General features: G+C 36.7%; 1 protein-coding gene, 2 long non-coding RNA genes and 2 pseudogenes across 3 annotated transcripts; 3 read left to right on the top strand and 2 right to left on the bottom strand.

Moving 5' to 3' along the window:
- The first annotated feature begins 2,282 nt into the window (after positions 1-2,282).
- Positions 2,283-2,896, top strand: LOC122331632. Its single transcript, XR_006248262.1, has 3 exons — positions 2,283-2,344; positions 2,427-2,476; positions 2,845-2,896. It is a non-coding gene; the product is annotated as an uncharacterized LOC122331632 (long non-coding RNA).
- Positions 2,897-2,898: 2 nt separating this feature from the next.
- On the top strand, positions 2,899-6,337 carry LOC122331618. The gene is made up of 4 exons (XR_006248247.1): positions 2,899-2,999; positions 5,486-5,590; positions 5,966-6,037; positions 6,286-6,337. It is a non-coding gene; the product is annotated as an uncharacterized LOC122331618 (long non-coding RNA).
- Positions 6,338-6,355: 18 nt separating this feature from the next.
- LOC122331639 lies at positions 6,356-12,326 on the top strand. Its single transcript, XM_043229156.1, has 7 exons — positions 6,356-6,469; positions 7,279-7,578; positions 8,006-8,073; positions 8,251-8,424; positions 10,204-10,377; positions 10,841-10,887; positions 10,969-12,326. The coding sequence occupies exons 1-7, from the start codon at positions 6,356-6,358 to the stop codon at positions 11,496-11,498; spliced, it is 1,407 nt and encodes a 468-aa protein (XP_043085091.1). The 3' UTR covers positions 11,499-12,326.
- A 5,931-nt stretch (positions 12,327-18,257) lies between these two features.
- On the bottom strand, positions 18,258-19,554 carry LOC122331638 (annotated as a pseudogene).
- On the bottom strand, positions 18,258-22,692 carry LOC122331517 (annotated as a pseudogene).
- Between the last annotated feature and the right edge of the window lie 574 nt (positions 22,693-23,266).

Genomic DNA, 23,266 nt, shown 5'->3' with positions numbered 1-23,266 from the left:
ATTGATGTGTTTATTTTGATTGCTCCTGTTGTCCTCATTTCTAAGTCGTTTTGGATAAAATAACCCCCTGTCCTACCTCTTTTGTGTTAAATGCTGTTAAATGACTAAATGTAAATGCTGTAGATGATCCCAGATGATGCTCCATGGCCGTGTACCAGTCTTTCTATTAGTCCAGGTCCAGCAGTTCCACGAGAGGTCTCCCTGTTCCTATGTTGCTTTGCAAATATAAAGTATTTCATTTTTTTAATCAGACACAATCAGTTTTTAGTTGGATCCTTTGAAAGATGTAGTCTATGAATTGGGACGTATGTGTGTTCATGGAAGAAGTCCTCTTCATCTGAAGGGCACCATTTCCCACACTCATCTTCAGTTGGTCTTTCATGCGGTCTAGTCCTCTGCGATATTTACACACTTAATCTTCATTATCTTACATCCATCCATACAATATATTTCCTATGTTTCATTCACACTATAAACACTATCAGTCCAGACCTTATAACCTGTTACACTGTAACTCACTGTAACTCATAAATGAACTTTCCTGTAGAGATTTGATCCAGCCTGATACACCTCACCTCAGGTTTGTTTGATTAGGGTTGGAGCTGGAGGAGAATGACCCACCCCAGTTCTTAAGGCACGCTGGTTGCTGGGAAGCTTCCTGCTCTGATGTATGTCCAGTAGACATTAATTTCACGTCTTCTACGGTGGTCGAAATCTGATACCCCAGGGGCATTAATACTAGCCATCTTCCTATTCAGTGAAGTTAGCTATGACATATTGACATGTATGGCAGTTTTCTTAAAAATTGTTTACTAAGACATACTATTGAAGCGTCACCAGTGGCGTTATGATGTTTGGATAACGTGTCACCTAAGGTGTGGTTATGAGTACATCACATAATAAAGATTTGTGGGATCTCTTGTAAAACCTTTTTCATATATTTAGTCATCAAAATATTCATTGAATGCATTACAGCTAAACAAATCCCTTAGCCTTTATCTTTTTCTGTCAGTTTTAGGGACAGAAAATTCTAGGTCTAGTTCATTTTTAATTAAGCATCTGCTTGGTTACTCAAAATAACAAAAAAAAGAAACTAATTCAGGATTGAAACAACTTGAGAGTGAGTAAATTATGGTATATAAATAGAACAATATGACAGAATTTCATTTTGTGTGTGTGAACTTTTCTTTTAATGTTAAAAGAAACAACAAAACAGAAAAACTACAGTCACTACTCATGACTGTTGAACTTTCATACACACTGTACATTTTTAAGGCAACCAGTCTCAGCGGATTCGATTTGTTTGCCCTAAAAGTTGGCTTGACTATCTTTTTGTTTAATATTTTGTTACCTCAAAAGCCTTTTATTTTATTTATTTGTTTTACAATAAGGAAATGAGTTTGGCTGTAATGCTCTGGCAACCTGCAGAATAGTAAAACGTAGCATGACAAAGAATCATGATAAAATAACGAATCATGATATTCCTAAAAAAGAAGAAGTATTAAAATATAAAAAATATTTTTGCCATATCGCCCACCTCTAACTGTTTGCCTGTGCAGCGGCGTTCACCGTCTGTAGCACCGGTCCTATGTGAAAGAAAAGTTAACGCACAGCCCTGCTATAAATCATTTATAATAACACTTTATAATAAGCTCTGATTTGTTAACGTTACTAAATGCATTAACAGTCATGAGCGAACAATGATACATTATCACAGCATTTCTTAATTTTTGTTGATGTTAATCAAAATGTTCATGTTAATTCACAGCGCACTGACCAATGCTAACGGACAAAAATTATTTTTTAATAATGTGTAAGATTAAAACTGAATATTACTTAACATTAATGAATGCAATTTAATTATCGATCATGTTATTTAATATAGTTAATAGTAAAAAGTAATTTTTTGTATATGTCACAGTCTTGATGGTTTGGATTAACCCTTTCATTGTTGTATATTGCTGGGCACATTTATTAGGCATTATTTATTTTTCATTTCCTATTATATGTACTACCTAAAATTAACAAAAATTTGTAATCAAATTACTTTCAAATGACAGTGACTAGTAATATATTTTGTATGGAATTAAATAGCAAGCACTTTGGTAGTGTTGTTCATCGTATTTTTATTCATATAAAAGTAACAGAAGTGAAATTCTATCATGTTTATCAGCAGCACGGCGCACAAGTGAGAATAACATTATCCCTGTCTTTGATCTCTAGTTGCTCCACTCCCAGAGAATGGACCTGTCGTCTTGACTTTTATTTCACTCCTCCCCTAACTGCAGAGGATACTATCGTCTCCATTTCAGGCGAGGCTAGGAGCTTCTCAAACAAGCCTATGGTATAAATGGTACATTTTGAACAGAAAAAAGTTGCAGACTGCGGCTTTAAAGTAATATTAGTCTGTCTTTGTCTTCGAAAAGTACAAATCCCTGCAACCTGAATGAACCAGGTAGAGGAACAGGTAAAACAGGTAAGGCTGGGGAAAAGAAAGAGACTGACATTCACAAGTTCAGAGTTTTTCATGGTACGTGCGTTCATAAAGCTATAAGTAATCGTTTAGACTATTTAAAACAATATGCTTCAACTTAACAAAAGATGACTGATTTAACCTGTTTGAATGATATGCTATGATGGTAATTGAAACACTTACAGAGTTTCGTGCTTTATGATTTAGCTGTAGCCTTTTTGTAGAGCAGTCTTTGTAGACCGGTGTAGCTATTGAATGACCTTGTACTTTCTTTTGCAAGCGCAACTGTGATAATTTCGTGTATAATTTCTTGTATCCACTGTTTGCGTGGATGATACGAGAGTCTACCTCATTTACAATTGTGATTACAGACCTAACCACCGACTCTGACGGCCTCTACAATGAGTTTCTCCACAGAGAGAGGAGCTGGACACTCTCTGTCCAAAACCCTGCTGTCAGATGAATTGTGATGAATCAAAAATTATCTCCACAAGACTAGTGATGAATCTGTGACCTCTGAATCTGTGTGAGTATAAAAAAACGTCCATTTACCCACTAAAAGAGTTTCACACAAATGCCCAGTTTGTAGCCTTTACTCTATACTGCACATCCATTTATTATTGTTACTGTTGTTCAGAATTTTGAGTGTGTGACACTAGATTAAATCACAGAGACTATTACGAAGGACTGTTCCCTGAAGAAAGTCTGTCAACTTGGGATAAAGCTTAATAGCAGGGGACAGAGACACCAAGAATTTGATGTTGTGGCTTTATGTCAAAACTGTGGAGCAGGTCTTAAAAGAAAAACTCAAAAGGACATTAACTGAGACTTTGCTCTGTCAGATCATTCTTTTCAATTGGAGACGTAAAGGTGAAGGACATGGTTGAGTCCATGGACCTGCTGAATGAAAGCAGCAGCAAATTGGGCATCTATGAAGCCAATGTGATAAACCCCTGAAAGTGTGTAGGTTTTTTACATTGCAGTACTTGCGAAATATTCGTTTTACAGAGCTTCAAAATAATGGCCACTATCCACCAGCATTACCAAGCTTGAAAGAAGATGCATTTTTAAAAACTATTGAAGTTTTTTTATCATTTACTCATCCTTGCGTGGTCCCAAACCGGCATGAATTTCTTTGTTCAGTGGAACAAAAAGGAAGATAATTAAAAAATGTTCGCAACCAAACCATTTTGGGGCACCACTGACTTCCATGGTAGGAAAATAAATGCTACAGAAGTTGTGGAAATTGCCTTATGCCTTTGACTGCTGAGCTCACGTCTCTTGCTGCATCTGATGCCTGACATGGCTTTCTAAAAACACACCACTCCGGCTCACTCCTATCTTCTTTGCATGGTTTTCTGTTCCACTTCTCATGTGGCATCTGTGTCAACGCAAAAGCGCTTTCCTGTGTAAATATTGTCTGTTGATATATTTACAGCCCGTCTAGAGAGCGGTTAATCGTGTGGTTAGATAACTCTCTCTCTCGACTGGGAGGGTATTGTCCTGAGGAAAGATCATGGGCTAACAAGGACGACATACTAGATCCATCTCAGATGGATAGAAACTCAGCGACTTCCAATTGAAGCAGGTCATTTTGAAGGAAGTACAACAGTAATATGCTGTAAAAGTTAAAAGCTGTACATATAACAGTACATTACTGTTCCAGCTGTGTTCCAGCATTTCATTTTGTGTATTAAGCTTTTTACAGTAAATGGTTCTACATAGAACTTATCTTTGATCACAGCAATGAATAACAATTAGCAATATATTTACAGAATGTTTTTCTATTTTAGATTAAACAGCAATACTTCTTTTCAAATATAACTATATACACTAGGTTTCCCTACAGATAGAAATGGATATATTATAATTCATTTCAAAATAATTAGACTGCAATTGTATTAAATGTATAGACGGTTTTAATGAAAACAAACCTTACTGCACATGCATGCTTTCACCCCATGGCTCTGAACGCCAATAGTATATACACCCCAATAATCAAAAATGTGTTTTGCTGCGTAAATCAGACTGATTTATTAAAAATAGTTCATTCTCTGCAAGCAGGAGGTGCTTTAAACACGAGAAATGGAGGTTTCCCTGAAAGGCTGTAGACAAAGCAGCATTGAGCTTCAAAACGCTGCCTTACATGCAGGATGAAATGAAAATGACATTTTCTAAAGTCTTCTGAAATACAGCGATATAAAAACACCCACGCCTCGGTTTGATTTTTAAATGTGCATTACGTGCTCATGTTTATTCAACGAAGCCTTTTGGAAAATCGGTCCACTTGGATAACGTGGCAGGTCGCCACCGACAAATATGAAATAAAAAAACAATTGTTGGTAATTTAGAGAGAAATGCATCAATGGCTTGGTGGAATGATTATATCCATGGCAACATCAATTAAAACAATGCTTCTCCAACATCGTTCAGATCGTTTAGAGTGCGGAGACCATTTAAATCGATGGTCGAGTACAATTAAAACTTATTTTAGCAGTTTCAACAACAACATCATATCTGATTACATTTTTACACTGATGAAACGTTTGCATAATTTATATTGGGTATGTAGTGATAACCTCACAAGTCAAGCACATTTTCAACTGTGTTTTTTCTGTTTTATTGTTTGTGTCTTCCATATCTAAAGTGATTTATGTGCGTCTAGAGCCACCTCAAGGTCTTCACTAATACAGCTAAACCTCTGTGGGTCTGTGTGTGTTTTGGAAGCCTTGTGTCAAGTCTGACTACATGTGTGTGAACGCACTTATTAAAAAATAAGCAATAAATAAAAAAGCTATTTCATATTGAATGTTGATGTGTTGCACTCATAGTGTGACAGCTTTTATGCTTTTAGCTAAACTTCCAGCTTCAGGTATTGGAGAGCAGTTTTGAAATAATGAACGTAGACACAACTCCTGTTACCATTTACCAGGAAATCGTCAGAGTTTTCAGGATATGTGGTTTGCATTAGAGTTTAGGAGATATAATCTTTTTTTTTTTTTGTCAAACCAGGACGGGTCAGCATGTAGCATCTCCAGGACCCAGCTGTGTGTCTCTGAAAAGCAATCATTCAGTTGAGCATCCTCCAGATATCAGTGGTGAAGCACAATCTACAACGTAAGTACACTCTTAAAAAAAGCTACACTAAAAATACAATTACACTAAAATGTTCACATAAATTTCAAATAAACAATCTCTATTAGAAAAAACAGAAGTAAAGTGATTGCATTTGATATTCCCATTAACTGGTTACAAATGTACCCTCAATATATGCATGTAATACCTGTGGAAATTATACACTAAATATCAGCAGATGTAAAGCCTAAATTAAATATCATGTAAAATTAAATCAAATACTGTATCTTCAGCACATAGGAGATAAAGATGAAAGTGCGTAGAGCACCAGAATTTATTTACACTTTTTTTAAATGGAAGAAATAAAGCTATTGAAGAGCAGTTTGGAAATAATGATAGGTTTTTCTGTAAAACTAGGACAGCATCTCTGAAAAGGAATCATTCAGCTGAGCATCCCATGAATCTCAATGATGAAGCACAATCTACAATGTAAGTATAAACATGGCGATGATGACTGAAGTTTGAAAAATTATGTAAAGTATGCAAAATAAATAATGCACATCAAAGACTTAAACATATTGAAAAGTAATTTTCTAATTTATCCACCAAATGCCTGCAGTACATTATTAATCTGCATTGGCTTTACATTTCTGTTTAAATTTTAGATTTTTTTTTTTTTTTATTTAGATTTTTGTCGATGTTGTTTGTTATATATACTTTTCTTTATGTTTCAAAAGTGCATATAAAGAGGAGGATGATCTCCTACAGAGAGTCAAAGAGAGACACAAACCACCATGAAGAAAAATTATGAGAGCTTATTTGAGGAACCAAACTACAAGAGAATCAAACCCTCCTGAACAGGATCTACACACAGGTCTACATCATGAGGGAGAGAACGAAGGGGTGAATGAAGAACATGAGGTGCTACAGATGGAGAAAAAAACAAAACACAACACTTACAAGACACTCCAATCAACTGCAATGACATCTTTGATCTCTACCTTGAACCAAAATATAAGACGAAGAATCGAAAGAGGGAAGAAGAAATCAAAACTGTTCTTACTAAAGGCATTGCTGGAATTGGAAAAACAGTCTCTGTGCAGAAGTTCATTCTGGACTGGGCCGAGGAAAAGCCAATCGGGATGTAGATTTCATGTTTGTGCTTCAGTTTCAAAGCTGAACTTGGTTAAAGACGAGGCAGTACAGCCTTCACAGACTTCTGCTTGACTTTTATCCTGAACTCGTAGATCTGGGCTTAGAGATTTATCAGGAGTCTAAAATTGTGTTCATTTTTGATGGCCTGGATGAAAGTCGAATTTCACTGTTTTCTGACAATGAGAAAGTTTCTGATGTGACTGAGACTTCATCAGTGGGTGTGTTAATGACAAACCTCATCACAGGAGAGCTACTACCTTCTGCTCTCATCTGGATCACCTCCAGACCAGCAGCAGCCAATCAGATCCCCTCCAAATACATCAACCGTCTGACGGAAATTCAGGATTCAATGATCCTCAGAAGGAGGAATATTTCCGAAAGAGAATCAGTGATCAGCAACAAGCCAACAAGATCATCTCACACATTAGAGGAGCGAGAAGCCTCCACATCATGTGCCACATCCCGTCTTCTGCTGGATCTCATCCACTGTGCTTCAGAAGCTCCTCCAACATGATCAAACAGCAAGAATCCCAAAATCTCTTACTGAAATGTACATTCACTTTCTGCTTATTCAGATCAATGTGAGAAATAAGAAGTATGATGAGAGTAATCCAGAAAAACTCCTGTCGTCTAACAGAGAAGTGATCGTGAAACTTGCTGAACTGGCCTTCAGACAGCTGATGAAAGGCAATGTGATATTCTATGAGGAGGACCTGATAGAGAGTGGCATAGACCTTGCAGAGACCGCAGTGTATTCTGGGATTTGCACTGAGATCATTAAGAAGGAATCCGTCATTTGTCAGAAGAAAGTCTACTGCTTTGTACATCTAAGCTTTCAGGAGTTTCTGGCTGCTTTCTATGTGTTTTATATCTATGTAAGTAGCAATACAGAAACACTATTTGATTCACTGCATGATCTACATAAAAGAGTAGTCAAAAGGCTCTAATGAGCGAGAGAGGAGGCATGGATCTTCTTTTGATTCCTGATGGGCATCTCACTAGAATCCTCTCAGAAACTCTTACAGGGTTTACTGACACGCACAGAGAAGACCTCAGAGACCGTCAGTAAAACCACACAATACATCAAAAACCAAATCATTAGTGACAAAAATATCTCAGCTGAGAGATCCATCAATCTTTTCCTCTGTCTGCTTGAAGTAAACGATCAGACTCTGTTCCGAGAGATTCAGGAGTTTCTAAAATCAAAGAAACACTCAGAAAACTCACTCTCTGCTGCTCACTGCTCAGCAATAACCTACATGCTTCAGATATCAGAGGAGCCACTGGATGAGTTGGACTTAAAAATACAACGCCACAGAGAAAAGCAGAAGGAGACTGATACCAGCTGTAATTAACTGCAAAAAAGCTCTGTAAGTTTTACTTCGTTTTAAGTGATATATATTTTTGTATAGTTTATTCTGCGTGTTTATGAACATGCAAAACCTCTAAATCTCTTTTATTGTCACAAGAATTACGCAAATAAAAAAATGTTATTAAGGAACAATTTTTTTCACTTAAAAATGTTTATCTGTCTTTATCTGTCTCAGGCTTGCTGGTTGTAATCTTACGGATCAGTCCTGTGAAATTGTGATCTCAGCTCTCAAATCATCAGGGTCCCCTTTGAGAGAGCTGGACCTAAGTGACAATGACCTGCAAGATCCAGGAGTAAAGCGGCTCTCTGATGGACTGAAGAACCCAAACTGCTGCTTGGAGATACTAAGGTTTCAAAAGGCTAATTTTTAATGTTTGACTTATGAATTTGACCACAGCTTCCTAAATGAGGGTACAAGAGGCTCCACCATAATCAACACAATGCTTATGACAATGCTTATATTCCATCACAACATTAGAATTAAGCCTGACATCAAACACTGTCGAGCAGAGGTTTTCAACTTTGGGCCTGTTGCAGAGTTTAGCTTCAACCCTAATCAGGATGAATTTATTACCGCTTTAAATCATCAACCTGCTGAGAACACTTGAAAAGGTGTCACTTCAACACATACGGACCACAAACACACTGCTGAGGGAGTATGTGTTAAACAGGCGAGTAGAGACCAGGCCTGAGTTGTGGAACAATTTAGATGTGAATATTCACATTCACCCTTTTAAATCAAATCATAATGGATTTGAGACATAATTAGGTTCTGAGTGAGCATTTCAAATTAAGAGACCTATTTAAAGGACTCATATAATGGCACATGCACTTTTACAAGTAGTTTGAACTGAAATGTGTGTTGGCAGTGTGTGTACACAACCACCCTATAATGATAAGAATCTATCCAGCGTTTTTTGCAATATTCTTTTTTTTTTGTAATGTTTTCCCCTTTCTCAAATCGAGCCGTCTGACTGTGTGATGTCAGAGATATAGGTGTTTCGTTGTTGAATGTAACAATGAATATAGCATTAGTCATTTACTCCTGAAGAAGATTAACTTTAATTTACGTTTGGATCTGAAGAGGAATGCGCCCTTGATCTACCTAAATGCATTTAAGTTTGTGTGAATCAATTATGATCCAGCCTCACCTACAGAAGTAGTGAGCATAATGTCTTTTAATGAATCTTTGCAAGTTGCCTTTCCTAATAATATGCTAATTAGCAGGTTTCCCAATGAATGTAATGTCTAGGATTAGGAATACGGCTAAATAAAGATTAAATAAGCATAAATAAACAAATGCCTTGGAAAAGAGGGGCGGGGGTCAGCAGAACTTGTGAAGATTTAAAGGGGAAGTACACAGAACAGAGTGTTTTGAAAAGAGCTGGTTTTGACAGGGTAACATAGGTGAAATTTTAAACAAACTATATTACAGACTTTTGATTAAGACATTAAAGAATCATATCAGCTCAAGGAAAATTTGCCTTATATGACCCCTTTAAAATTCTTAGTATAGTGTCAGTCAAGGTAAGGTAACAGCCACTACAAGTTTTGTACAGTATCCATGTGAACCTAAAACTAGTCACAATAACGGAATAAATAATGAATTAATTAATACATGACTAAAACATGTAAAGCAGGGTTCCTCAAATCTTACCCTGGAGGTCCAATGCACTGCAGAGTTTAGCTCCAACCCTGATAAAACTCACCTACCAGTGATTTTCTAATGATCCTGAAGACACTGATTAGCATGCTCAGGTGTGTTTGATTAGGTTTAGAGCTAAACTCTGCAGGAAAATGGATCTCGAGTTCCAGATTTGAAGGATCACTAATGTAAAGAATACTCAATTCTTGAATAGGCAGTGAAAAAATTAGTTCCCAATATTTTTGATAATAGTTCTGACAGGCAATCAGAGAGCATGGCTTAATGCACTCTCTACCCTGAAGGAAATAATAAGCCAGACAAGGTGGTGACAAGCCTTTATGTGTTTGGCCCACTATGTCACATGCATTATCATTCGTACAGTGCATGGAGTTCCCACTGCATCAGTTACTGATGACACAATGAAGTGGCATAGTTATTGACTGTAGCAAAATATTTGACCTATTTTACCTTTATCTGTTCTAGATTGTCAGGCTGTATGGTAACAGAGAAAGGCTGTGATTATCTGGCTTTAGCTATAAATTCAAACCCCTCACACCTGATTGAGCTGGACCTGAGCTACAATCACCCAGGAGATTCAGGAGTGAAGCTGCTCTCAGAGAAATTGGAGGACCCCAACTGCAGTCTGAAGAAACTCAAGTATGTTGAATATATGTGCTGTGGAATCATAAACTGATTGCTTATGTATATTGTTATATAGGTTTTTTTTTTACCAATATTATTATTAATATTATTTTGAATGTCCATTGAGTAAAATAACTATCAAAAAGTCATAAATATCAAAAACTGGCAACTGAGTCCACCATGGCACTGGCATCAGCTGTCACCTGTCATTCCCATGTCATCTATAGTCCCAATACACAATTTCAGATGCAGTTTAGTTCAGTGTAAAATCTTTTATGCACCAACATTGATTGAGATTACGTCTCATGTTCTGTTTTATTATGTCTCCTGTGGCCCTTATTGAAACCCTTACTAATATAGGATCGGCCAATAATCGGCTGGAATGCACATGATTTTAGCCGTTTTTTGTCTACTGTTTTGTAAGTAATCAAACTATTACAATCTGTAATGTGTCTGTTGTAATTTTTTTGTTTTGCAGTTTGAGCCATGGAGATTCTATTAGGATCAAACCGGGATTGCGAAAATGTACGTCCAGACACTCACACATTTAACGTAGCTATTAACAAAATATAATACAGTTCGTCTAATCTGTCTTCTTTTGGTCAGATGCCTGTGATCTCACACTTGACCTAAACACTGCAAACTCTCATCTCATCTTGTCTGAGAATAACAGAAAAGTGACATGTGTAGAGGAGGAACAGTCATATCCTGATCGTCCAGAGAGATTTAACTACTGGCATCAGGTTCTGAGCAGAGAGAGTCTGGCTGGACGCTGTTACTGGGAAGTTGAATGTAGCGGGAAGAGAGACTGTATATCAGTTACATACGAAGGAATCAGCAGGAAAGATGCAAGTAAAGACTGTTATTTTGGATACAATGAGAAGTCCTGGGCTCTAAACTGCTCGAATTACACATACACTGTATGTCACAATGATAAAGAAACTGTCCTTAAGGTCCTTTCACCCCCTTCTAACAGAATAGGAGTTTATCTGGACATTTTAGCTGGAACTCTGTCTTTCTACATTGTCTCTGACACACACACACTCACACACTTACACACATTCAGCACTACATTCACTGAACCTGTCTATGTTGGATTAGGGACTTATGAATCAGTGTCTTTTGTTAAATTGTAAAGTACATTTTACAGTCTAGAGTTTATAATAATGATGGCTGGAGGTGATGATTAGGCTGAAACCAGCACAGGTTTACCTAACCTTATTTTATTTGTTATACCGAAGAGATTCAAATAGAAGAAGAATAGGTATTTTAAATGGTAATATTTTAGAATTGTACTGTTTTTGCTGTACTTTGGATCAAAGAAACGCAGGCACACGTTGAGCTGAAGAAACCTATTTAAAAAAACATTAACAATCTTTCTAGTCAAAAAGTTGTGACAGGTGGTTTTTGTTTAACTCATTTCCTGAAATGATAATCCCAGGACAGTTTCCTCTCAAGAGTGACAAATGCTTCCAAATACTTCCAGCATGATATTTATGTGTTTTGGTGCTTTGTTAACGCCTACAACCACCACAGCCCTAATCAAATGGAAACTGTTTTTGGCTCCGCTAGCCAGTTATCTAAATGCTAATTCCTACTTATCCATCAAATATCCATCAAGTTCTTATGTGATCAGTGCATTACCACAGATTGCACTAGGAATGGTGGTATATTCATTTATAAAACTCTCTGTAGATTTCTCTCAGAGAAATTGGAGGACCCCAACTGCAGACCGAAGAAACTCAAGTATGTTGAATATTTATGCTGTGAAATCACTCATTCCTGACTACTTATGTGATGTTTTTTTTTCTTGCACATTTTAGTTTTTCACCAATATTATTATTTATATTATTGTGAATGTCCGTTGACTATCAAAAAGTCATAAATATCAAAAACTAGCAACTGAGTCCAACATTGTACTGGCATCAGCTGTCACCTGTCATTCCCATGTCATCTATAGCTTCTTTTATGCACCAACAATGCAAACTCTCTGTAGATTTCAACCCTAAAATTGTGAGAAAGTTAAAAAAATTTCTTGAGCGTGTCCAATCAGGTGAAGATTGTGAGAACGTTCATCTCCACCCTGACTCCTCCCAGAAATCACCTTATATGAACTCATTTGCATATAATTCCCATATATATTCCCATCCATGTGACACTATCATAATAAGGTACATTAAGGAAATATGACATGTGCTCATGTCAGCATGACCCAAGAAATATTTTGAGACCAGTTATACCAATTTGGTGTAAATATGTCAAACCCATGCAGAGATACATCCCTCACATGCAGTTTGGCATCTTGGCAGCAAATTTGTTGATGCACTAAATGAAAACCCTTTCAAGTATCGACACAAATTCCATAACTTTTTGCCAGCTTGGTATAAAGGTGATCTAATCCAAATTTGGTGAAAATTGACCGAACGGTCTAGGAGGGTTAAAAAAAGTAGATTTACAACATGAATCCTGCATGATCCAAGTTGATAAAAAAGTTTAAATAGTCTGATTTTAAAAAATTTACATTTTTAAAAACTTAAAAAATTTGACCAAAAGGTGGTGCTGTACCACTTTTTGAGTACCATCAGGGCATGGTGCTGAACATTTTAGTAATTCGTTTCAAAATAATATGCATTCTTAAGATACAGCAAATTAGAACTAAATCCGGGTACAGGCGCTGAAGTTTTTCAAATAAATTATATGGGAAAATATTGAAAGTACTCATCGATTAATTTTACTCTTTGATAAAAAAATTTTTTCAGAAAAATGGATAAAAAAATGGTTGGAAATTGAAAATTTAACAATTAAAAACATCTAAAAATGTATTAACAAGGACACTGTATTTTATGAGGTTTGTCTCTAGATGAAATTAAAGTTAAAGTAAATCATGCTATCTTCCATTAAATTGATTTTTTTTTCTTCCATTAAATTGATTTTTTTTTGTGTGTGTGTGTGTTTTTTTATTTTTGGGACATATTACATTAGGATTTAGTGGATTTATAAATATAAGGTGCCCAATTTCCAGTAGAGACCAACAGGACCGCTTCTATTAAAATCAATGCAAGTTTCATTCTAACCTATAAAACCAATACAAATTGTATGATTGTTTCAATTTATTTTTTAACTGACTTTTAATTCTATTTGTATAAAGTAAAATACTTGAAATCTACATAAAAAAGAGCAGAATTCTATGACAATGATGAACATAAACCTAGAATCAAGGAACATAAAAAGCCCACCGAGTTCTTTAATTCGATTGCGTTTCGTGTGCTTTAGAAACGTGCTTTTATTTTGGTATTTTGACGTCATAAGCCTGCGCCGCTGTGATTAGGCGGAGGTTTGTGTTTTTAAACTTTCAGTGTTTACTGCAGTGACAATCGCTTAATCTTTTTTTATTAGCTTTTACAAACGATTTAAAGTTAATTCATTAATGTGTACTGTAACGTCGTAGCGCTTTCTCTATCGATTATACGCGGGTTATTCAGTAAAGCTCATTCATTCATGAATGAGTTCATCATAAACACGACTTCAGTCAGAAACTACTAACTAGAGACAAACACAGTGATTTAGTTTGGACTGATTCTCTTCTTAAACAGGACAGTCTCAGCAGAAATGGAGTTTATTAAAGAAGAGACTGAAGATGTGAAGATTGAAGAAACGTTCAGAATCAAAGAAGAAGACACTGAGGAACAAATAGGTCGATTTTCTTTCTCATTTGATGATTATTAAAATGGCAAGAAATTACAGATAATGTATTGTATTTTTGAAGCACATCCCAGGGTGTAAAATATTTGAAGTTGTATTACTTTTGGTGGATTTGTACTTCACTGAAGTACAGTTTAAACGTAAACCTCATTTAGGACACCTCATACTCTTTAAAATTACATTTTACAGAGCTCCTTTTTATTTTCAGCCATGTCACACACATTAAATGTGGTGAACTGAAGATCAAAAACGCGTGCTTGACTGTCTGAGGGAGCATACTGAAGTAGCTAAATTGAAAATAAATGGAAAAGAGTCATTGCTTTTGACCTTATCTGTGTAACATAACATAGGATAGCTCTGTCAAAGATGACATTTTCTCATCATTTATTCCCCCTTGTGCCGTCTCGGGTTTTTCTTCAGATGAACACGTACAAAGACTTTCATGAAGGTTTATAGGAACACTTCAAAAACCACACAAATGAAATACGACCACAAATGTTAAAAAATAATTAATTTTGAACCCAGGTGCTTGTTGTTATCATCATCATAACTTCAGGTGTGTATTATTTTTCTGAATAATTCAACGACCTGCAGTCAGTTATTCTGCTTATACCTCAAGTACCTCAAGACATTGATCAGATGAAGCTAATTGTCCAGTTTTTGTCATTAAAACCCTATCGTGAGTAGGATTATTTCTTCTGTTGCCTGGATCAACGTTCTCTGTTCATTTCCCTGAAATGTCCAGCTTAGACCTTCGCTTGCACTACTATTTGGGCCTGAAATCGCAACAAAAGTTAAATGTCTTCAGAAAAGTTGTCATAGCCAGGTTTAACGGTACAAAAACTAACTTTCATTTGTCTTTTTTCGTCACAGACATCCTGTCGCTGAAAGAGGAGCCAAAGAAGGCATTCTCCTGCCAACAGTGTGGAAAAGGTTTCAATAGAAAAGGCGACTTGAACAGGCACCTGAGAGCTCACACCGGAGAGAAGCCTTTTACCTGCAAACAGTGTGGAAAAGGTTTCATTCAAACAGGAGACCTTAAGGTGCACATGAGACTTCACACCGGAGAGAAGCCTTACGCCTGCCAACTGTGTGGAAGTAGTTTCACTTATGAGGTAAGCCTTAAGGTCCACATGAGAACTCACACCGGAGAAAAGCCTTACACCTGTCAACAGTGTGGAAAGGTTTCGCTCAGAAAGTAATCCTTAACAGGCACGTGATCATTCATACGGGAGAGAGACCTTTCGTCTGCCAACAGTGTGGGAAAAGTTTCTACCAAAAAGAAAGCCTTGACAGGCACCTGAAAACTCACTCCGGAGAGAAGCATCACGTGTGCCATCAGTGTGGAAAGAGTTTCAACCAGACGGGAAATCTTAAAGTGCACATGAGGATTCACACCGGAGAGAAACCTTTCGTCTGCGAGCGGTGTGGAAGAAGTTTCTCGTGTAAGGCGGACCTCGGCGCACTTGAGAGTTCACACCGGAGAGAAGCCCTTCGCCTGCCAACAGTGTGGAAAGAGCTTCACTAAAAGAAGAACCCTTAATAACCACATGATAATCCATACAGGGCAGAGTCCTTTCGTCTGCCAACGGTGTGGAAAGGGTTTCAGCCAGAAAGAAAGCCTTGAAAGACACGTGACGATTCACTCCGGAGAGAAGCATTACGTGTGTGTCATCTGTGTGGAAAGAGTTTCAACCAGACGGGAAATCTTAAAGTTCACTTGAGAGTTCACACGGGAGAAAACCTTTCGCCTGTGAACGGTGTGGAAAAAGCTTCAATCGAAAAAGCGAATCTGAATCAACACGTGAAGATAATTCATACGGGAGAGAGTCCTTTGTCTGCCGACAGTGTGGACAAGGTTTCACCAGAAAAGGAAGATATGACAGGCACGTGGGAACTCACGCTGGAGAGTGCGGTGTGGAATAAGATCACTCTGGAGAGAAGCGCTCTGTACATCATTGGCGTGTCGATCGACACAGAATTTCTTAACTTTATTAGCGATATTGTTCTACTTGCAAAACTGGCTTTTTCTTGTTGAATGTTTCTCTCATTTAATAACATGAGGCTCATAAATAACAAAAAACAAGTTTAATGCATTACGATTATATATAAATGTATTATTCATAATGTCATGCTATGGTGTACGCACACTCATAGTTTATTTTTTGTTGGGCAAAGATGGCGACATCTTTAACAAGTTTATATGTAACTTCTGCCGTAATAATATCAATAATAATAAAAGTCGGATTGTTTTCCTTCATTTCTCTTAAGCATAAAGAAGCTAATTTAAAGTGCTGGAAAAGAGAGAGTACATAGTTTCTGTTATGCTAAAGAACTGAGATAAATCAGGAAGATCACTTGCATCGTATTTTAGGAGTAGTGTTCCCGGTTCCAGCAAATCTAAGTAATGCAGCCTAAAAATCCTTTAACGGATTTTGAATAATAAAAGTGTGTTGGTGTGTTATGTGTAGGCTAAGTTAAAAAGATGTGTCTTTAATCTAGATTTAAACTGGCAGAGTGTGTCTGCTTCCAGAACATAGTTAGGGAGATTGTTCCAGAGTTTAGGTGCTAGATAGGAAAGGATCTGCCGCCCGTATTTGATTTTGATATTCTAGGTATTATCAAATGGCCAGAGTTTTGAGAACGCAGCGGACGTGCAGGACTATAATGTGATAAGAGCTCGCTCTTTTTTTTGAGAGATAAACCATTCAGGGCTTTATAGGTAATTAATAAGATTTTAAAATCTATTCGATGTTTGATAGGGAGCCAGTGCAGTGTTGACAGAACCGGGCTAATATGATCATACTTCCTAGTTCTAGTAAGGACTCTGGCTGCTGCGTTTTGGACTAGCTGAAGTTTGTTTATTAAGCGTGCAGAACAACCACCCAATAAAGCATTACAATAATCTAACCTTGAGGTCATAAACGCATTAATTAATATTTAAATTTAAAAGTTGTATTTAAAATATTAATCTCAACATGAAAATTACTTTAATTGCACTCTGAGCCTCATTAAATGTCTGAAAATGCCACTTTGTGTTCTTCTGTGCCAACTTTGCATTACAAATATTTTATTTTAATACTAATTTCTTGTAATGATAACTTATGTCTACTTCTTATTACATTGTTTTAATGAGAAAATTTCTAAAGCTTATAAACATCCATTTTTGAATTGGACTTTATTTGAATAATAAAATAAGAAAAAGGCCATTACAGTGGGAAAAAGTATATAGTTTTTGTTTGTGCTATTGATTGCCATTATTTGTTCTTATTTTTTCGTTCAATTAAATTCTGAGTGCATGTGAATCTTGGGTAGGGAGGGGCGTGGTCATAGTCCTGCCACCACAGCTGTAAAAAAAAATCCTCAGCTGTTAAAAAAACAATGCACTTTTCTCTTATTTAACACACCTTATTCAGATCAACTTCTTATACGAGCATTCCATACATGAACTGTGTTCTGATTGACAGTCTCTACAATGTAAAGTAACATATATCGCAGCATCTAATGCCAACTAAATAGAACCTCATAGTGGAATATAATGTGAGGAAAACCCTCTGAAGTGTACTTACAAAATGTGCAGAGCTGTGGGAGCCAGGAGGAATGGGACAAAATTAGTACTGATGAGTTTAAAGAAAACAAAGAAAGATCTTAGAGAACAAATTTCTTTCCTGAAGAATAGGTTAAAGGTCCTGAAAAACTAAAAACCCAAGTCCTCAGACAAAAACATGAAAAAAAACACCTAAGCAACCCATATCATCAAACAAATACATTACTGGTGGTGCAGCATTGCAACATAGCTATTATTTACAGCGTTGCTATGTGAAAACACTAATGTTTTTAATTAACGGGGACCCCTGTGAACTCCATTCACTTTTTCTTTTGAGTCATTTAGTGGCACAACTTTCATGAAGTTCTTTAATGAAACCACACATGTCCAACAACAGATAGTCAAGAGATTCCTCAATGGAGTAACCTTATAATCAAGGCTGAAAGTACACGAACAACGCCAGAGACAGTCAAAAAACTGTCCTATGATCTACAGAACAGCAAGCAGCAGACATCTAGATCTGCACCAAAGAATAAAACAAAGATTTTGCCAATTTGCAAAGCCCATTCCTCAGCCATAACTGTCGCACACCCAGTTTAACCGTGAGCTCAGCTGCTACTATATTCATTGATGATATAGAGCAAAATCATGCAGAACTTGTTTATTGATAATTTGTTTTGAATCAATATCACAAACTCATATTACAATATCATATTGCAAACTCCTTAATAATTGTTAAAACCTCTCACCGATGCATTGTGTTGGAACCTGTGTTTGGAGCGAAATTCATCATAGACTTCATAGAATCCATCGTAGTGATGGAAAACTTTAATTTAATGCGGAATATTTTTCGAACTGTGATATTAAGTCACGGAAAACCCTTTGAAAACACATTTTCTTAAAAAGGCACACCTCTAACTGGACATTGCTTTAAACAGAGAAGACTGATTGGCTACAAAACTGCAAACAACAAGTAAATAAACTAATGATACCACTGTAAATACAAGCTTGATATAGCTAATAACTTTTAAAGTGTATGATGAAAGCTTTTACTCTCCAGGTCAGCCATATATTCATAAATAAATCACTTTAATTAAGGAAAGCAATAACTTTGCAATCTTATTCTTTTAAGTTGCCACAGCTACTGCATACTTTACATGTGCTGCACTTTTTACATATTTCATTTAGTTTTGTTAGTTTATTTATTGGAATTTAAAAGGTAATAACGATGTGATTTTTGATTGTGGTCGTTGAAAACAAAAGTCATTGTCCAGATATTTTTGATATTGCAGTTTCTGAACAAACCCTAATAACAGCAGGAAGTTGTTTTTTTTTTTTTTTTTATCACATCTGCTGCAGGCATTTAACGTTCAATTTAATTTTATTTAAAACACTGAAACTTAATTTATGAGTGCTGTACCAACTGACTTAATCTCTAATGAAACCTGATCTCTAGAAGTTTTAAAGTAGTTTATGTAGTTGTTAAAATCCTCTTTCTCTGCCAATTTATTCAGGATGTGTTTGTCCAGATTTGATCTGTCTCCATCTTGGTCTCATTTCATCTGCTTAATCTCTGACTGTCTTCTTATAGACACTCTGCTCAGTGGGCTCTTTGAGTCTTTGACAGACAATCTAACCAAAAATGGTTGTTGATGTTGCTACATGACAGTATTACTGGAAAGTACTATAGTACTCTTCTGTCTTCTTCTCCAAAAGGCTTCCTTGAACAGTCTGTGTTGGTCAGATATAATCTTGTTTGATCTCTTACAGATGAAATATACCAAATCCATTAAGAATTCATTCTTGAACACATATTTCACTCTTTCATACTGATGCTCTGTTTCAGAATCATTCTTTCTGTCTGCTGGACAACATCCATGATAAATTATATGATTTGGGCTGGAGAAAAGAATTTGATCATATGCAAATGTGTCTTTAAATATTTAAAGTGGTCCAGTGGTCTACAGGAGATGTTCCTCATAGATATCACTGTGAAGACTTCTCATATCTCTTATTATGTCATTGATTTAAGGAGTATCTATGATGATCATTTTCACACTCTGTTCCCAAAACAAATTAAAACCCATTCTTCAGTGTTTCCTCATTATTTGCTTTATTTTTTTGATTTGCAAGGCAAGTGGATTTTTCCACTTTTTCACTTGTCTTCTTCATTTCTCTTTCAATATACGTTTCCTCAACTTCAAGAATTGCTTCATTTTGTATTCCGATGTGTAGTTTATTCTCAATTTTCAGCATGGCATTGTGAAGACTCCAGGACTGCTTGCTGTATTCATTCTCCAATTTCCTGTAGACTGAAATCTCCAGAGAGTTTCTGAGCGGAAGGCAAATTGTTCCTTCAGTAAAGCCTCCCAGAGATCTTTAATATGAATTTTTAAGTCTTTTAGCAGCATTCTATGTGATTTTGAAGCATGATACATAATACATTTCTTCAGTTCTTGAATGTTTTCACAGTAGTTTGGGTTTGGTGGTGCCATTGGTGGACTGCCCTCCCAGAGCTGAGCAAAATACTTCACATCATTCTGAACATCAAATCTAATTACATCACTGAAACATTCTGCATCACAGCCTTCATCTTTAGCAGCAAGTTTGGTCATCTCATCTAATTTCTCATGCAGTCGTCTCCTTCCCTCCATGCTTTTCTGTCCAGCTGTAATGTCTGAAACGTTCTGATGTATAAAGACACAGCTGGGATTCAGTCTGACCTTCTTCATCCTCATAAAGGCCTGAACAACAATCTGAAGAATGTCCTGCATCTCAGATGTATTTTCTCCGAAAATGTTGATCAGAGTTAGATTTGCAAGACCAATAACAAATGTGGCAAATTCATTGTCATGATGTCTTGTTGATCTTCCAGCCATTTCTAGAAGAACGAAGAGCCCCAGTATCAACAACCAGAATATAGTCAAAATCCATCTGTGTTTTCATCTCATCTGAAAGTCTGACCAGCTGCATGAAAGCTCCTCTGGTGCATCTGCCAGCACTGACGGCAAACTCAAGTCCAAACATGGCATTCAGCATGGTGGATTTCCCAGAACTTTGAATCCCTAAAACTGAGAGGATGAAGATTCTGGTCTGGTCTCCCAGTTTCTGGGTTAGTTGGTCTAAAACAGCAGAGATCCAGACCAGAGGAACATGAGCAGCATCTCCATCCATCAGCTCAGTGGAAATCCAGAGATGATCATCTCTGCCATGAGACTAGGGAGAGAAGAGAAGTGAACCTGCAGGTCTTCCTTGTTCTTATTTATAGATAAACAAGATTCAAAGATTTGTCCAAAATCCCTCATGATGTGCTCTAAACCAAAGGTTGCATCCTGAAGTTCCTCATATATTTTCTCAAGTTCAGTTTGTTCAGTTTTGAGATAATGGAACTTTTATGATCCTCTTCAGTTTTAAGACTGTTGACCACTTTACATCATACTTGTGGTGTAGATCAGAAAGATTGGCTGATGTATGTTCATCCAGAAGAATTCTGAGCCATTTGAGAAAATACATTTTCTGATGTTTATCATATGAGTTAATTTCTTTAATGAAGCACTTTATGAATTCACTGATGTTAAATTCATGCTGCTGTTTCCGGATTTTTCATTTGTTTTTAATTTTACTTATTTCCATTTCAATCCATTCTCCTTGAGGGCGATGTAGTTCTTTGTTCTTCTGACACCACTGATACCACAGTTTCCCCTGATGAGGCAGAAAAGATTCTTTGATTTTTATCAGCTCTTTCATCTTTAGCATACTGATCATCTGCTGTGCTGCTTCTCTTCCTCTCTTACAGTCATCATCATCTTCCCTCATCTACTCTGATATCTGAGTGCTTGGACACATCTTCAAGTCTGAAAGTGGAATATGATTCTTTGAGACAATCATTTATAGATTTTCTGAGTTCTTCAGATACATCTGACTGAATTCTGCTTTTTAGACCAATTTTGAATTTCCTTTTCTTTGGCTCAATTACAGTAGATTCATCCTCAGTTAAAAGACAAATAAGCTGTTTTTGCCTTTGAAGATGTTTTTAAGTATTGTAAAACGTCTGTCAAACTTGTCCAGTTGTGGTAGAACAACAACATTGACTGAAGCCATTTCTGTGAGTATCTGCAGCTGTTTCTCATGGTCTCCTGCATCACCGTGTAGATTACAGAATGCAACACATTCAGTGAATTTATCATCATATGTTCCAGAAGGACAGTACCAGGCGATCTCCACCACTCCATCCATCAGGACTCTGGTTCTGCTGCTGCCTGAGCAGTTTCTGTGGAAGAACGTGTTGTGTTTCTCATTGATCAGACTGTTCATCAGCTGAGACTTGGATGAAGACACGGAGCCAAATCTGAAGAAAAAACACCATTGGAGTTTCTGCCTTGTAAATTGGCTGGGTTTTACTGATGATTTCACCGTCTGTGTTTCTCATCTTCCAGCTCTTGTTGATTTGTCTGAAAGTCCAGAGAGGAAACTCAATCTGTTGTGTGAATGGATCAGGAACAAGCAGAGGCAGAGCATACTGACATTGGGACAGTTTAGTCACCATCAGCTGCTTCAGGAAACCATCAGCACAATGAAATACAGCCATCTGAACATCCATTGGGTGAACATGGTCTGACTGACTTGATGGTTTTTCTGATAGAGAGAAGTCCCGAAAACATCATCAAAAATATCACTCTCAGATAAGTCAGTTTGATCCTGTTTGTTAGACTCTTTAGTTTTAATGTATCTTGCTCTGTAGTTCATCATCAGTAGTTTTGAATGTAAACCTGAATCAGCTCCTCTTCAGCACAAGACTCATGACACAGTAATGAATGTTTGCTTATCTGAAGAACATCTGCAGCTCTCAGTTTCTTGAAGTGTCTTATATCAAGATGAAGTCTGGGAAACAGATGATGCAGTGATAGGCTTCCAGTTCTCTCCATGTTTTTCTGAATACTCACCTGCAGTGAAGGATCAGTTTCAGTATAAATCTTCTCCTTCTCTTTCTTTTGTTTATATTCCTCTGTCCCCTCCACTTGTCTTTTCTTCATTCCTTCTTCATGCTGTTCTTCAAGGATTTTTAGTTGCTGTTTTCTCATGTTTCTTTCTTCTTCCAGTCTCTTTTCTGATTCCTGTAGTTGTTCTTGCCTCTCTCTTTCTATGCAATTTTTTTCTCTGATTATTTCCTCTATTTCATTCTGTAGTCTTTGAATCTGTTCATATGAAATCTGTTTTCTTTCTCACTTTCTTCTCTTCTTGTCTTTTCCTCTTGTTTCTGCTTCCAGCCATTCCTCTCATGTTCTTTCTTCATCTCCTCACACATGTTTTCCTCACTCTTTTCTTTCTCTTTTATTAGTGTTTTATATTGTTCTTCTCTCTCTCTAAACTCTTCTTCTCTTCTCTTTTTCTCTGTTTCATGATGTATTCTTTCATTCTCTATTCTGCTCTTCAGTCTATCTTTTCTTTCTTCATAGTGTCTTTTTCTTGTCTCATTTCATCTTTAAATATCCCTTGTTCTCGTCTCATCTCATCTCTAATCTGTTCCTGTTCCTTCATTTCTCTTTTATATCGTTCTTCTCGCTCACTAAGCTCTTCTTCTCTCTTTTTCTCTCTATTTCATGATACTTTCTTTCATTCTCTATTTTGTTCATCAGTCTGTCTATGTCTGTGTTG

Source organism: Puntigrus tetrazona, unplaced genomic scaffold, assembly GCF_018831695.1.
Source record: "Puntigrus tetrazona isolate hp1 unplaced genomic scaffold, ASM1883169v1 S000000001, whole genome shotgun sequence".
In the NCBI taxonomy this organism is placed as follows: Eukaryota; Metazoa; Chordata; class Actinopteri; order Cypriniformes; family Cyprinidae; genus Puntigrus; species Puntigrus tetrazona.
Note: the sequence above shows the minus strand (reverse complement) of the source record. Positions and strands in the feature narration are given on the sequence as shown.

What these genes read in the sequence shown, in the direction of transcription:
- LOC122331639 (XM_043229156.1), top strand. Translation starts at nt 6,356, where the DNA reads ATGAGAGCTTATTTGAGGAACCAAACTACAAGAGAATCAAACCCTCCT. An exon ending in TCTATGTGTTTTATATCTAT is followed by an intron (nt 7,579 to 8,005) that starts GTAAGTAGCAAT and finishes AGTTGGACTTAA; the next exon opens with AAATACAACGCCACAGAGAA. An exon ending in TGCAGTCTGAAGAAACTCAA is followed by an intron (nt 10,378 to 10,840) that starts GTATGTTGAATA and finishes TTTGTTTTGCAG; the next exon opens with TTTGAGCCATGGAGATTCTA.